General features: G+C 47.2%; 1 protein-coding gene across 1 annotated transcript in view; it reads left to right on the top strand.

Annotated features, from left to right (window-relative positions):
• The window catches only part of LOC138521507 (ras-related protein Rab-18-like), a 609,882-nt gene that overhangs the window by 388,729 nt on the left and 205,452 nt on the right, over positions 1-15,701 (top strand). Inside the window, exon 5 of the mRNA XM_069634405.1 lies at positions 5,731-5,849. Within this exon, the coding sequence (XP_069490506.1) occupies positions 5,731-5,849 (119 nt within the window). The remainder of the gene's footprint in view (positions 1-5,730; positions 5,850-15,701) is intronic.

Genomic DNA, 15,701 nt, shown 5'->3' with positions numbered 1-15,701 from the left:
AATCGAGGTCACGAAGAAATAATATTTGCATAATTGGGGTTCCCGAATCTACGCTTAAGGGGCGCATGGAGCTTGCAGTCGAAAAACTCAACAAAGACCTCCTAGATGACCCTGATCTCTCGCCATTCTTCACGATTGAAAGAGCTCATTGCTCATTGGCACCTCGGCCTAAGCCAGGAGACTTTCCCAGACCAATAATAGCAAAACTGCTCAGCTACAAGGACAGGGATCACATACTCCGATTGGCCAGGGAGAAAGGGGAATTAAGGCTGGATTCGCAAATAATCAGGATCTTACCTGATTTTTTTGGTGGGGGGTGCAGATGGAGAGACGTCGATTCAGTGGGGTGAAGAAAATGCTAAGACATAGGAAAATCGAGTATGCAATGCTTTTCCCTGCCCGCCTAATATTCACCCATCGTAACAAGCTCTACTTCTTTACGGTCCCTGACGAGGCTGTTAAGTTCATTGAGGCGCAGATCCCACTGACAGATCCCCCCGAGGAACCGATGGACAGCGACTAGTACCGGACACATGGTCTCCTCTTGCGAACCCCCAATGGCAGCGGTGGGTGGGCCGTGGACTCCCCTGTGTCTAGGGGTTCCCCCCTCATTGTCCTACTCCCTGGGGGCAGGGGGCTTGCCTGACAATGATGCCATATGTGGGGCCCGTGCGCCGAGGACCGGGCTCCGCCATCATGTACTGGACCACGCCAATTCCATCTAGGACCTTGATACTCTTGAGTATGTATATCCTCGCTTTGCAACCTTATTTTCATCAGCAGATCTTCAGATTTATGTTATATTATCAAAACTTGTATTACTATTTGTGGGCAGAACGGCAGCGGTAGCCCCCGTTGCAACTGCAATTCCCTTTGAGTCTAAATGTTTGTTTTAGCCCCGGTTGGGCGATTTCCCAGGCGTTGCCGAGTTGGGGATGGCACGAAGTTGTTCACTCTAAGGGTGGGTATCTACACAGTGCTGGCTGGGACAGGGCGGTGAGGGTGGGGGGGTGAAGAAGTTGGGGTAGGTTATATACAAAATGGCGGGAAGGTTGAGACCGGTTCTAAAGGGAGGCACTCTTATGCCATTGCAGCACACATGGCGCCTGTCAGAGGCAGATCCTTTGCTTGGGAGGTCCCGTAAGTTGTCTGTATGGCGATCAAAATGATGACATGGAATGTTCGGGGGCTGACAAATTTCACAAAGTCTCGTAGGATCGCGGCCTATGCACAAAGGCACGGGGTCAAGGTCCTCCTATTACAGGAGACACACGCTCTGAAACACTTATCGTCTAACATAGCACAGACCTGGGGTCTCAATAGATACTATACCCAATACTCCACTCAAGATAGGGGAGTTCTGATCCTTATCCATAAGTCGGTAAACTTCATACTCCGCACATCTCACATCGACACGGAAGGCAGATATGTGATTCTACACTGCACTTTGGCTCACAAAGAATGCTTGGTGGTTAACTTATACGCGCCCAATACTGGCTCCCCCGAGTTTATTGACGATGTGACCGCCATTCTTATGAGATATCTAGACGTCCCCATCATATGGGGGGGGGACATGAATCTGATACTCTATAATGTCCTAGACAGAACGACCACTCGCAGAGCCACAACTTGAGCCGCCAAGCAACTCCTCATACACATGGACTCTCTGAATTTACACGATATATGGAGAACGCTCCACCCCCATGAAAGGGATTATTTTTTCTATTCAACGGCTCCTCTAGAATAGATCTTTTCCTCTTGTCTGGCAAATTTGTGGGTAGGGTCTTTGATGTCAGGATCCTTGCACGCACGCTATCTGACCATTCCCCTGTGCTCCTACAGATCCAACTCGGCAACACAAAGTCGTCGCGACCCGCCTGGCGCTTTAAATCCACCGCCCTATCTGACATTGTCTTCAAAGCTGAGATCCTAGCGGACATAACCACATTCTTTGAAAATAACAGGGCATCTGACACACCTGAAGGGATCAGATGGGAGGCATTTAAGGTTTACATCAGAGGGATGTGCATCTCTAGGGAAGCTGGAGTCCTGAAAGCTATAAGGCAAGCCCTAAACAATTCTGAAACTAAGCTTAAAGCCCTAGAACAGGAGTACCACTCCACTCCGACCCAAGTAACCCTAGCTGGGATCAGAACTGGAACAGTTTGAGTCACATGGCATGAGAGAGGTGCAATACTATGCTCGCCCTGTTGCTGCCCGTAAATATGGGGAGGGGAGATAGACTGGGTAGAACCCTGGCCAGGCTGGTGCATGCAGAGGGTGGTAAGACCCGTATTGATAGCATTATAGATTAGAATGGACTGAGGCACTGGTCAGACCAGTCCATTCTAGACACATTCGCTACCTTTTATGCAAATCTATATGGTCCCCAGCCTGAACACTCAGCCCAGGACTTGGATGACCTGCTGGAAAGCATTCCTATGACCCTTATCTCATATGATACCAGGGAGCGACTGGACCCTCCGTTCACCTTGGATGAGATAGTCCACGTGATATCAGACCTTCCCAAAAACAAGGCGCCTGGCCCGGATGGGCTCACTTCGGAGTTCTACCAGGAGCACATGGCCATATTGGCACCTGCTCTACACGGTGTCTGGGCCGAATCACTTCGATTAAACATCCTCTCCCCCCCCCTTAAGGGAAGCCTTAATAACAGTCCTCCCCAAACCCGGAAACCCCCCGGGTGAGTGCGGGTCCTACAGGCCCCTATCCCTTATTAACACTGACATGAAAATCTTTGCCAAGGTAATCGCAAACAGGTTTCTCCCTTTCATGTCCCACATGGTCCATGCGGACCAGAGTGGATTCATTCCGGTCGATCCACGGCACTCAACATCCGCCGCCTATTTAATGTGATGTCCAGAATTGACCCGAACGCTGATGCTGTGGCGGTAACACTAGATGCCCAAAAGGCTTTTGATATGGTCTCATGGCAATATCTATGGGCCGTGCTGGAGAAAATGGGAGTGAGGCCAAATATGATCTCTTACATAAAACTCTTATACACGGGTCCACTAGCTAGGGTCCTTGTAAATTCTGTTCCCTCCTCCCCCTTCACGCTACACTGTGGTACTCGCCAGGGATGCCCATTCTCCCCCCTCCTTTTTGCGCTCGCTATCGAACCCATGGCTGACCATGTAAGAGGGCGTCACATCAATAAAGGCATTCGGTTACTGGACACACCGGAAATCATCTCACTTTACGCGGATGACATGCTCTTGTATATTAGAAACCCTTCCACATATCTGGACCCGATCATCCGCGACATTATCAAAATAGGCACGTTCTCCGGTTTCACTATCAACTATTCTAAATCTGAAATTTTCCCTCTCACTATAGCAACTCAACAACCGGCATGTGAGTACCCCCTACGCTGGTCCCTGGGTGGTGTCAGGTATCTCGGGGTACAAATGTCGCTAACCAAACCTTCCCTATTAACGGACAACTATGAGGCTGGCTCAGCTCGTCGTCTCCAAGTTCTCCAAATGGCGCAATCTACCGCTATCCCTGGCGGGCAGACTCTCTCTAATAAAGATAATAGTGGTCCCCAAGCTCCTTTACGTCTTCACTAACGTACCAGTCTGGCCCGGGATGCAATACTTTAAGAGGCTCCACTCGGAGTGCGCCCAATTTCTCCGGCACTCGGGTTCGGTCCGCAAGAAGTGGCAACACATGACTTTACCCTATGATAAAGGGGGGTTCACAACCCCAGACCTCTGTCTGTACTGGAACGCGGCACAGGCACAACACGCCTCTCATTGGTACACGTTCCAGAATCCGCCCACGCATGTAAAACTTGAGAAACTGGCCGGGGGTGGGACCAACATCATGACCCTGTTATTGCACTGCACATTCCAAACAGATGCCCAGGCAGACCCGGTGGGCACCACGATCAGGGCCTGGAAGAGTATCCTGCGCTCCGAGCAAGAGCAACACCCGTACTATAAGTGGCTTCCCATGTGGGAGTTTTCCGGACGCCCCACCCACACACACACAACAAACACCTCGTACGACACTGGGAACATCTGGGCTATCGAGCCCTTGCTGACCCCTTCCCCGATGGTACGTTTGTCACCCCTCAAACATGGCAACCAGAACACTCCAATTCTTCGCTCGAGATGTTACAGTACTACAGGCTTAGAGCAGCGGTACGAGCTATGTGGCCCTCATACCCAGACGAACCCCCAGATTGACTCCAATATATAGCAAACGCCGCAGGCGCCAAGGGTATAATATCCAATTTGTACAAAATGCAGCTGGAGAAAACAGTGGATAAGTCTCTCAAACCACGCAAAGCATGGGCTAGGGAGCTTGAAACGGAAATAACCAATGAAATATGGGGCAAAATGTGCGCACACATGCGCAAGGTCTCCCTTAGCGCCAGATTCCGCTGCATACGATTCAAACTCCTCAACAGGCTCTATTACACACCGTACAGAGTGGCGAAATTCACACATACCCCGACTCATATATGCCCTAAATGCAAATCCTGCGAAGCAGATCACATACACATGTTCTGGTCCTGCGCTGCGCTCAACGTGTTCTGGGTGGCTGTGACGGAGGCGCTCTCTGAAATAATTGGTTCCCCAGGGGCTATGGATCCACTAGCCCTGTTGTTTGGTATCTGGAAGGGGGAGAATGTAAGGAAAATGTCAAAATTCTTAAATGTAAGTGCCATTGTTGCCAAAAGATGTATATTGCAATGCTGGAAGCGCCATAATCCCCCCACCCTTATGATGTGGCTGAAAGCGCTTACCTGGATACAAGTGTGCGAAGAAGAATACATTGGATCCCTGCCAATCTCATCACGCCCCAAAAACGTGTAGTCAGAATTCTGTTGCTATCTGAACAATAGAGACGAAGTGGAATGGAGGTCTACTCCCCAACCAGTACAGCCCAACACGCCATGTGAAGTGTAACTCTCCTTCCTTTTTTCTTTTTGCGCCTCTTCAAGACATCAACCGTCCTTAACCTGAGTTGTTTAATTTAATCGTGTTGTACTACCTTTTGGGATGCTTTCTTGCTGGTTTATTGCTATGTAATCGGTGCTGTGCCTGTCTTAACTTTCTGCCAATAAACAAAAGTAAAAAAAAAAAAAAAGGCCAGGTAGCGGAGCTCTATTGAAAGCCGCAGAGAGCGTGTTGGAACAGGTAAAGTGCTCAGGAGCGAGATATTGCAGGAACATCAGGTAGGTTCAGTACAAGGATACACACGTTCTTGCCTTTCATGCTCCTTAGCGCACTTTTGCTGCGGATGACATTGTTCAATACACATGAGGAAGTTGCACTGGGTCTTGAGGACAGGAAGCAGCTTGTCACAATCTGGTGGTGATCCGAGTGTGTTAAAGATGAGCAGATTCTTCCCAAAGTATTCGAGTAGTGTCAGGAGTTTACTGGGACACACTTCATTGCCATACTAATCTATTATGATGCCTTACACCGAGGTTCCTATTTTATTATCATTGGTGAATGAACATTTACAAACAGGACATGGGCAAAATGTTGATATAATTGAACTTATGCATGATTCTGTACAATAGCAGTTGTTTGATAGAATTGGAGTGCAAGAGCAGAAGTGTATGTAGTAATTGGCTTCCTTTGTGTTCTCTAATTTCACATAAAGAGCAAAAATTCCCGTCTGAATACATTGACTAAAATGTTTTCTCTCCTTCTTAAGCCATGCCTTTATGCTTATTGCATTTTTTCTCAGTGTATGACGTCACAAGAAGGGAGACGTTGCAGAAGCTGGTTATCTGGCTGAATGAGCTTGACACCTACAGTACAAAAGCCAACATGGTAAAGATGTTAGTCGGCAACAAAATTGACAAGGTCAGTGCAAAGTGGTGTCCACTGAGGGAACCTGCATTTATGCTTTTGTTATTCATAGAAAACTGACACCAGAGTAAATGTGTATGCCAAGCATTGACGTTTTGAGGCCTTCTTATCTATCTTTGTAGTAATTGCCCTTTTTAATGAACTGCATTTACTGGACTCTAATCTGCCAAATACTATTCCAGTTTGGTCTGCTTGCTTTGATGCACAGTGACGGGGACAATGACAATATGTGTGAAAGGGTTTAAAACTTCTCTTTCCCTCGCTCATAAAAATTAATGAGAAAAAAAGTATAAAAAGACACCAATACAAAAATACAATTTGACTTTAAAACCAAACAAACCCACCAGTGAATCCAGGATGTTGATGGAGCTTACATTACTGTATAATGGTAACTTCTCAGACGTAACCCAATGTAGCCAGCCATCCTTGGATAGAAACACACCCTGTGCAAGAAAGAGAGACATTATTTATCTTCCCCATGGCTAGCCGGGAGCATTTATTTAATCTACTATGTTACAGCTGACAAAAAAGTCTCAATGGTTTTCTCCATTCAGCATACATGTATAGGAAAAAAATGACACATCAGTTCTCTTCTAATATGAACCTTATAATATAATTGGTCAGATTTCTAGGAGTAAAATGCATTGCCTTTTTTAATAGGACATAAAAGCTTCATAAAATACATAATTATTTTCTTATTCCAATGACTCATACCCTGCTGATCAGCATAAAACTTGCTGTTACTAATTTCATCAGTCACGGAACATATTGTTGCAGCTTAAGAACTGGTTGAAAGCGTTTTTTTTTTATGACTCTGGCGGTAGCTCAACTCGGCCATGGACATAAGATCGTCTGACATGTTTCCATTGGCTTCATCCTTAGCCATTTCTAACTTACTGCCAACTTTGAGTCTAAAACTTCCTTTCTGCCATTGCACCGCTAGAATCATGTTTCCATACCATTTAATACGGCTAAATCCGTGCACCTGGCTTTTGCCCAGGCCACTCCCTGTTCCCAATAACCTTGGCTTGAGTTGCTAACTATTTGTCTGAGCTCTACACAACTCTGTATTTCTACGTTTTTCAGCAATTTGAATTTCCATGATGCTTTAAGGCCTGTATTCATTTTAATGCATGCTGTGGCCACCATTTTGGAAGTAATGGATCCCTTTTCCTGTAGCACTTCTATGTCATGGGCTATATTCTGCATATATTTTACATTTTGCTGATGCATTATATATTTTTCTAGTGTCTATTGAGTGTGGGTAATATTCTTCACGTCTAAATGCAGTTTGACTAAATGTCTGTGTAACTTTGTAACAAATACATATTTGCCTTGTGTTTTATGCTGATACGTGTGTCATAAGTGAGATGAGATCACTTGCTTTTGTCATCCGTGGCTCACACCGTGTTTATCCTTACTGTCTCTGCTTAGGTACTGAAGGGGGTTGAGAACCCTGAAGGTGTCTCACTGAGTAGTCCCCGACGATCTGTGACCAGGACGCCGCCATCGCTATTGGATCCAGTTCCTGGGGCTGGACCAGTGCGCTAGGATCACCTGGATGGGGAGGGGAGGGTCCCTTGGGGAGTGGGACACCGACTGGTGAGACGCGGTACCCCCTTCCTTAAAATACCTTTTCCCCCATCCTACCCCATAGGATATTCAGAACCCCCTCCCTCTTCCATCATGAACACTTTCTTACATCATGAAAGAGAACAGACTAAAACCAGGGCCGTTTCCATCACATGTCCCAACACGAGGGCCTTGAAAAGTCAGGCAATTGACAATAACTACACACATGTGACGACCCTTCCCCCTCCCCACAGGAATAAAAGGTGGAGCATGAGAGTACACTGGAGAGAAAGGGCTACCACACGGGGAAGCAGTTATTACAAGATGACCGTTCAAACAGAGGAGAAAGGCGGCGAGAGCTGAAAGGACATCAAGGAGGGAATTGCCCTTTTCAACCCAGACCTGCGGAGCCTCTGACAAAAGAAACATAAGACTGGGAATCTCAGGTGGCGAATGGTGTGACGGATGTCAGTGGTATGTGGAACTCTCCTGCACTGATAGCCAAGGCAGGGAGACGAGGTTGCCATCGTGGTACTGTCCTAACTTCAGCACAGCCGGTGAGTCGGAAGAACCGGATAGGAACCGGACTGTGTTAAACCCAAGGTTGCAGAGGGGCTGTCGACGCAAGGCAAGATTAAAGACACAGAGTTCTTTCTGTGCATATACTTGGTATCCGAGTCAGAGTTGTCCGTCGCCACGTGGGCGGTCATACGAAAGGACTCTGACTGATGCCATCCTTCTGAACAAGGAGGGTGTGTTAAACAGAGAAATCAAAGTGGTCCTGCAGCTGGTTTTGTTGAAGCCTGTGCATAGTCGAAAGTCTTCGGGTATTGTAGAAACTACAAGTACCAAGAGGCCTTAGGGGAGCCGACGAGAAATGTCAAAGGGGTCATAAGAGGGTCAAGCCAAACCCCCTTGTACAGTCAAATGCCTTTGGCACGTAGTGGAGGCAAATGTGAACCTGACTGAGGGATGCCAAGAGAAAGCTAAATAAAGTGAACTGTTATAGTGGCAAATGTGAACCTGACTGAGGGATGCCTGCAAATTGGGGTGGACATTAACACACCTGTGAACATTGCGTTGACAAGAGTGTACCCGGCTGAGGGATGTCCACAGTGAGAGGTTTAAAAAGACATTGAGACTTGTGAATACGACAAGCGATTATGAACCAGACAGGGGGAGGCTCACCGGGAAAGACAATCGAAGCTCAATTGAGGGGGATCCAGTGGTGAAGAGTTCTCACCCTACAGAAGCAAACGGAAAGGAACTTTGTTTTGTTATTTTGTCACATCAGACCCTCTGAGGCAAGATATTTTTTAAGACAGAGACTTGGCCACCGAAAGTCCTGATATCGCTTGTAGCCTTGTGCTGAAGAAGGCCAGGAGTGCTGTGTGCTAAAAAGTCCTGTCTTGTCCCGTGCTAAAAACGTGGGGTAGGGATGCCCCAGCCATAACATCCTGACTTATCATTTTGTGGGCACTTTTCTTTCTTTTCTTGTGAACACTATCCCATTCGGTTTTATAACTTGGTGGTAAGGATTGGCAATAGGTTTTAGGTGTTTTAGTACAGGAATTTTTATTTTGACAAGACGCCACTAGGACTGCCTTTTTATTATTTGATGGTCGTAGCTTGCTCCCATCTTAGATTTAGGTTAGAGGTGTTTCTCTCCGATTTATACAGTTTAATAAACACCCTTGAACTGTGATCACTTGCCTGTATTTACTGTTGCCAACATGAGTTCCTTACAGGGGCAAGAGCCCTGAGTGACACGTTTATCTGTCTGTCACCAGAGGAGGAGGGCTAGTCCTAGTTAGTCTACACCTCTTCATTTCTTTTGTCCCACCACCTAAGCTAAAGCTAGCTCCAGTGCAGGGCAAGAGTTTAGCCAATCACCTACCAATACTCAGTAGTCACAGGTGTAGTTTGTCCCGAACTTCCACTCAGGGGAAGGAGATGCCAGACTTTAAAAGTCTCCCTTCTCAGACAAATATGGTGGAAGGTTTGCAAGGAGCTGCAAGAAGGGAATTGGAGATGATTGCCATTCTAAAGATGCATTGCGGGGGGAGTTGAAGTTTGGATTGAAAAAGGTACATTGGAGGAGGAAGGTTGTCACCCAGGGGTCATTTGAAGGCGATAGCGTATCAACCGGAGAGAGATGTATTGGAGGTCAGAAAGACAGAGGTATCTTGGAGGAAGGGTATCATCTGGATGAAGGTATTGAGGCAGGCAGAAAGAACAAGAGCTGTTCTTATCTGGCGAGAGGTTGTATAGAGTTGATCCACCTGGCTAGAGGCAGAGATCTAGTTAAGTCTCCTGACAGAGGGAGGACAACAGGAACCCCCTAACTATCCAGTAAGATCAGCGATGTTCCAGAAGGAGAGGTCGGTCCTTTGCAGATTGCAGAGGCAGGAGGGGGAGCAAGACAGTTTTGATGCTCCAGAGGTCAGGAATTTGGAGATATAGACAGGAAGAAGGGTCATGTTCCCGGGACCAGGACCCTAGTACAGGGAGGTGGAAAGGAGACTGAATAGTGGAAGGCCTGCTATCCGACTCCTGGAAAAGGCAACACCCTAAAGAGGAAAGGGCAGCTGTCCTTTCCTTGTTTTATTCCCACCAAGGATCCGGCTAGATTCCTAGTCAAAACCTGGGTCATTTTGCCTGATACACCTTCGACACATCCAGCGACTCCGGAAATCTATTGCTCCCAATAATTGCAGGGTGGTGATAGCAGGCACATTGCAACAATCCCTCACTGCAGTGCTCTTCTGCTGCAGAGGGGCGAGGCTTTTGGCCTCCCCTGCCACTAATGTTGTTGCTGCTAGTTCCCCCAGCAGAGACATGCCCACTGCTTCCACTAATGACTCCACATGCACAACAGATGAGGGTGACATTATGGACGACAAGTTGGACATACATGTAGCTGTTCTACAGAGTCCTCGTTCACCTGCTCCCAATGCCTTTGCACCAAATGTTGGGTAAGTGAAGTAGTTCACATGCATGGTGCTGAGGGCGCAATGCAGGAAACGTCAGAATAAAATGGTGTCCTATTTAACCTTGCACAGATGGCCTGTGGTAACTGTTAGACCTTCCAACCTATTGCATGTTGGTGTTTTCATGACTGATGACAGTCCCCCACTGTGCAAAGTCTTCCCACTCCCCAGCTATGACCACCTGAATTACATCACTGGGCGCATCCCAGTGCTGATGTCCTCACTTCCTTCCCCTCTCTGCTGGGTCTATCCTCCAGTTCAAAGGCCAAAAAATGCCTCTGCAAAAATTAAAAACCTGGAAAAAGCCAAAAAAGATAAAGCAAAAAAGAAACGCTCCAACCCAGCAAAGAACTACAAGGCAATGAAAGAGCTATGGTAATGAGAAATGCACTTCTTTGAACTCTTCAATTGCTGACTGACGAAGGGGCTGACTATGCAACTGTCATGATAAGAAGCTATACTCTAGTGTTCACCCTGCTTTGCCCATGTATGTGAACTTGGTCGCGTTGATTTAAAGGTTTGCCGCCCTTCGATTTCCTACCCGCCCCCATAATTCACTCAACTCGGCCAATCAGTGACTACTGTGCGCTATGCAAGAAGCTCTTGTGCTCTCAAAATATTACCCAAACATTGTGATTTTGAATTTCATGGGGTGCCCCCACAAAATTGGCATCCCACATGCTAAATCAAGTGCCTCCTAACACACTAAAGTTACCCTTCGATGCATCTTGCTAGGCCATTTCTGACATACTCCCTTCTCTCCCCTCTTTTTTTCTCGCTCTTTCTTTCTCTATATATACTAAATATATCCCAACTCCAAGAGCTCCGCCCAGCAACTGCTGCACTTTGAACTCAGCGGCTTGGTCGCTTGTAGGGATACTCCACCAAGGGCTCGCTATGTTCGCACCGCCCCTTTGGGGAATTGAAAAGTAGGACAGTATACCAGCAAAGTTGGATGCATATGGAACGGAATGTCATCACACAATTTCATCAGTTATTATCACATCCTAAACGTCAAACGCTTTAAGAATTGCAGATTTGAACAGTAAACCATTAACGTTGGATGCATGTGAATGGACTTCATACGCCTTAGGAATTGAAGTTTGGACAGTGTACCTTTTTAAAGTGGGCTAAATGTGAAACACACCCCACACCCATGTCTGTAGGACATACGATGATGACCCCAGTTTTAAGCGTTACAAAAATCGCTACATAAAAACGTACACATAATTGTCACTTATGATTTTACATTATAGGCTAGATATATATTTCTGAGGCTTGTGGATCTGCTTAGATCACATGCTATGCATAGGCCATCATCTAGTGCTAGCCGCAGAGTATTACATTTTTTGTTTTCGAAACTCAAAGGGATGTCGCCAGGGCGTGACAGTAATACTATCCCTAATGTCACGTCCACTGTACCCATGGTCCTTCATGCGTCCAGGTCCCTCAGATTTATTTTTCCCCCCATCATACTTGGATGCATGTCGCGGGGTTCCTTCTTCTGGCTGATGCCATTACTTATAAAAGTTTAAAGTTAAACTTTCTTTCTGTCCTTTTGACTACTGTGCACCTTAAGATCTCTGGTGACGGCTTTCGAGGACAAGACCATCCGTCGACGACTCCCATCTCAACAAACTTTGTCTGCCTCGGCCCTATACAGTAGGGATGAATGGGGGGAGGTCATAATCCATTACACTTAGAGAATGCATATTCCCCTGTACTTCCTTGTATTTCACCAGGCTGCAATCCTTCAATACTATTGAAAATACACCTGTTAAATTCTGTCCTTCTTGTAACAGGAAGTTTCCCTGGAAGGATTCACGCAGTGTGTACAACCTTTGCCTCCCTAGGGACCACGTCGAAAAACAGTGCAAGTCCTGCAAACTGTTTCGGCCAAAGACTTTAAAGGATCTGAAAACTAAACACAGCCCACCACGCCATGCAGGCCGAGGCCACCATGGACGTCGAGGAAGCCTCCAGCGATGTCGGCGTTCTAGGTGATGCTGAAGGCGATCAGGACCCAATGGATTCCCTCGTGCGAGCCCCGGACTCTAACAGGCGGGCTGGCGGTTCTGCTATGGAGACGTCCCCCAGCGGCGCAAGCACCTCCATGACACGCACACTAAACACAGTCGACCACTGATAAGCCACACACGGTGTCGAAGGGCAGGTCCAAAAAATCCCTGTCCTCTGGGCTGTCGCGGTAGTGATCATCACACCATAGGCAACCGAAACAGACACCAAAGTCCATTTCCGACACCACGACCAAATCGGGGAAGTCCTCGGGTTCTGGCTACCAGGTGTTCAAAGATGCGTCAACAGCCCCTACGAAAAATTCCAAGATGAGTGATTTAATTAAAAAATAGTCTGACACCCTCAGGGCAAAAACATCGAAAAACTCAGTCCTTGATGCCCCAAGCCTCAAAATCACAAGGTTCAAAGAATAAGAATTATTTTACCCCTAAAGACACCCTGTCATGGGCAATGCATCACAAATAGCCCCCTGCTCCAGAGCCTATCCCACAGCTGTTCCCTCTGTGTTGCCAAGCTCCTCCAAATGGATATCGGAACAGTTTGATAGGGCCGTGAGAAGAATGTCTAGTTTTGTAAATTTCTTTGATCAACACCCAGAACAACTTACCTGCCTCCAGTGGTCCGCTGAAAGCGAAGCAGCTATCAAACAGCCTGATGCCAAAAGAGCCTGCCTGGACGCAACGCAAACTAATACCTCTACATATCAAAATGTGGCTGATGACCTATATTGTTACGACAATCAAGGTTCCCAAGACCTTGGCTTATTAGCAGACCCAGAAGACCAAGGGGAGATAGGGGACACAGATCAATACTATGACGACAATGATATATACATTATCCAATCCCCAGACCATACCGACTAACCAACCAGTAGGCGATTCCCTGTTGGACAACTAGCTGCAGTAAAATGACCTGCTTTTAAAAGCTGCAGAACACATTAAAATTCAAGACCCAGGAAGCTCAAGTCGATAAAGCCTTCATAGAGGACATCCTCGGGGATAAGAGATCTGCTGCACAGTTCATCACGCTGCTTCAATCTGTCCAGAGGCGCATCCAGCCTTCTCTACTTACCCCCAATCTGACATGGGCAGTCAACCCACGCATTGAAAAGATGTTTGGACCAGCCCCATCAGACCCATTGTACATTAGGGGGCAGCTATAGCCTGATGTTCTAGTAGTCACCACCACAAGGAAGAGAGCAGGAATACATTTAGCCTCTGCCGAAGCCCCCCCTGACAAGAAGAGCAAAAGGATTTACACCCTAGGCAGGAAAGTATCTTCCTCGGCTGCCTATCAAGTGAGGATAGCAAACAACACAGCGCTACTGTTCATTTATAATTGCCACAAGTGGGACGAGATTTCACAGCAAATAGACATGGTCCTGGAACCCCTAAAGACACAGCTCTTACAAAAAATTGTAGAAGGGAGACCAGTAGCAAGCTGCATTCTTAAAAATAACTTAGACGCAGCAGATAATGCGGGGCAAATTGTGCCGGAAAGTACCCTCATCAAACGCCATGCATGTCTACCACAATTGGGTTTCAAGTTGGAGACCCAAGCCACCATTCTGAACATGCCCATTGAGCCCAACACATTCAGCAAAGCGGTCGAGGACACACTGAAAAGTGCTAAGGAGGAATATGATGCCCTCAAATCCCTGGGACAACTCACAAACAAACCCTTTGTGTAGAGAGGAGGTTCAAATGCACGCTGGTTTAGAGTAGAAAACTCCTAGCGGTCCTCCAACTACAACCAAGGCAGGCAGAGTTCATCCTGGGGTTCCCCTCAAGGGCAGTCCTCCCAACAAAACTTTCAAAGGGGCCATAGAAGATCCAGGAGTAGAGGCAGGTCCTCCTCCTCAAGAGGGGGGCTCCACCCCTCCTAAGCAATTACCACCCGCTACAGGTCCCCTCCCATGCCTCTCCAGTTGGACGTTGAATTTCTCACTTTACCCACGCATGGGAGGGGATCACGTCCGACAAGTGGGTACTTTCCACCGTGGCGGGGATCTATTGCGTAGAGCTTATACTAACACCAGCCAACCACCCACCAAGACAAAGACAAACTAAAGAGGAAGAACAACGCGTCCTGCTAGAAGAGGTCAAAGCACTGCTACTAAATGACGCCATAGAAATCGTACCGGCAAACCAGGTAAACAAGGGTATTTATTCAATGTACTTCCTTGTGCCAAAGAAAGACCTAACCATGCGCCCTGTCATAGATGTGCGCCCTGTGAACACCTATGTCAAGCCACAACAATTTTGCATGACTCTACAGAAAGCAATCCCACTGCTAAAACAGGGGGACTATGTGGCAACCTTGGACATGAAAGATGCATACTTTCATATTTCAATGCTCCCAGCACACAGAACATTCCTGCGCTTCAGAATAGCAAGTCAACACTACCAGTTCAAGGTGCTACCCTTCGGCATAGCCTCCGATCCAAGGGTATTCACCAAGGTACTAGCGGTACTGGCAGCACACCTACACAGAGAATCAATCCCAGTAAACCCTTCTATGGACTATTGGCTGATAACAGGGGAACCCTCTCAAATTTGCAAGCAAAATACCCAAAGAACAATCAATCTTCTGTTCCAATTGGGATTCTCATTCAACGAGAAGAAATCAAGTCCCGTTCATAGCAAAACAAAACAGTTCTTAGGAGCTATCATAAAGTCAGGAGAGGGACTAGTCTTCCCGACATACGAAAGAGTGCAAAACCTTTGTATCTAGCTGGTCGCCAAATAGCTGTTACGCTCACCTGGTCTCTGCAGAGGCGTTGGGGCATGGTTGTAGCCCACCTCGGGGTGAGATCGCTTGGGTCCGACTTCGCCCTCTGCGCTTATGTGGTAACTGGTGGTAATGGGTGATGCTGCTCGGTACTGCTCCTGCATGGAGAGTAGGAGGCAGACCCCTTCTCCCAAACCGTGGTACCCGCTGGATGCGCTGTCCCAGCAAAGTTCATCTGTTGATTAGTTTTGGCAAGCACTCTGTTCTGCTGCTTCTGGCAGGGGCGCTTGTATGATCTGGAGACAGAGTTCCTTCACTGGTCCCTTGCACGTGGTAGTCCAGTCCTGCTGCGACTAAGCCACTATACTTCAGGTTAGTGTTCCTGTTTGCCTTTGTCTTTCCTCGCCTGTTTTTGTTGTATTGTAAAGTTTGTTGTCTTGTATTGCTGTCCGTTCCACTTTTTATGTTTGCTCTTTTGCTTTCTTCCCTTGCAGGTGATGTTGGCGGCCAGGCAGAA

This window comes from Ambystoma mexicanum, chromosome 13 (genome assembly GCF_040938575.1).
Source record: "Ambystoma mexicanum isolate Mex_15411 chromosome 13, UKY_AmexF1_1, whole genome shotgun sequence".
NCBI lineage: Eukaryota > Metazoa > Chordata > Amphibia > Caudata > Ambystomatidae > Ambystoma > Ambystoma mexicanum.
The sequence above is the reverse complement of the archived record's forward strand: the minus strand, read 5'-3'. Positions and strand labels throughout refer to the sequence as shown.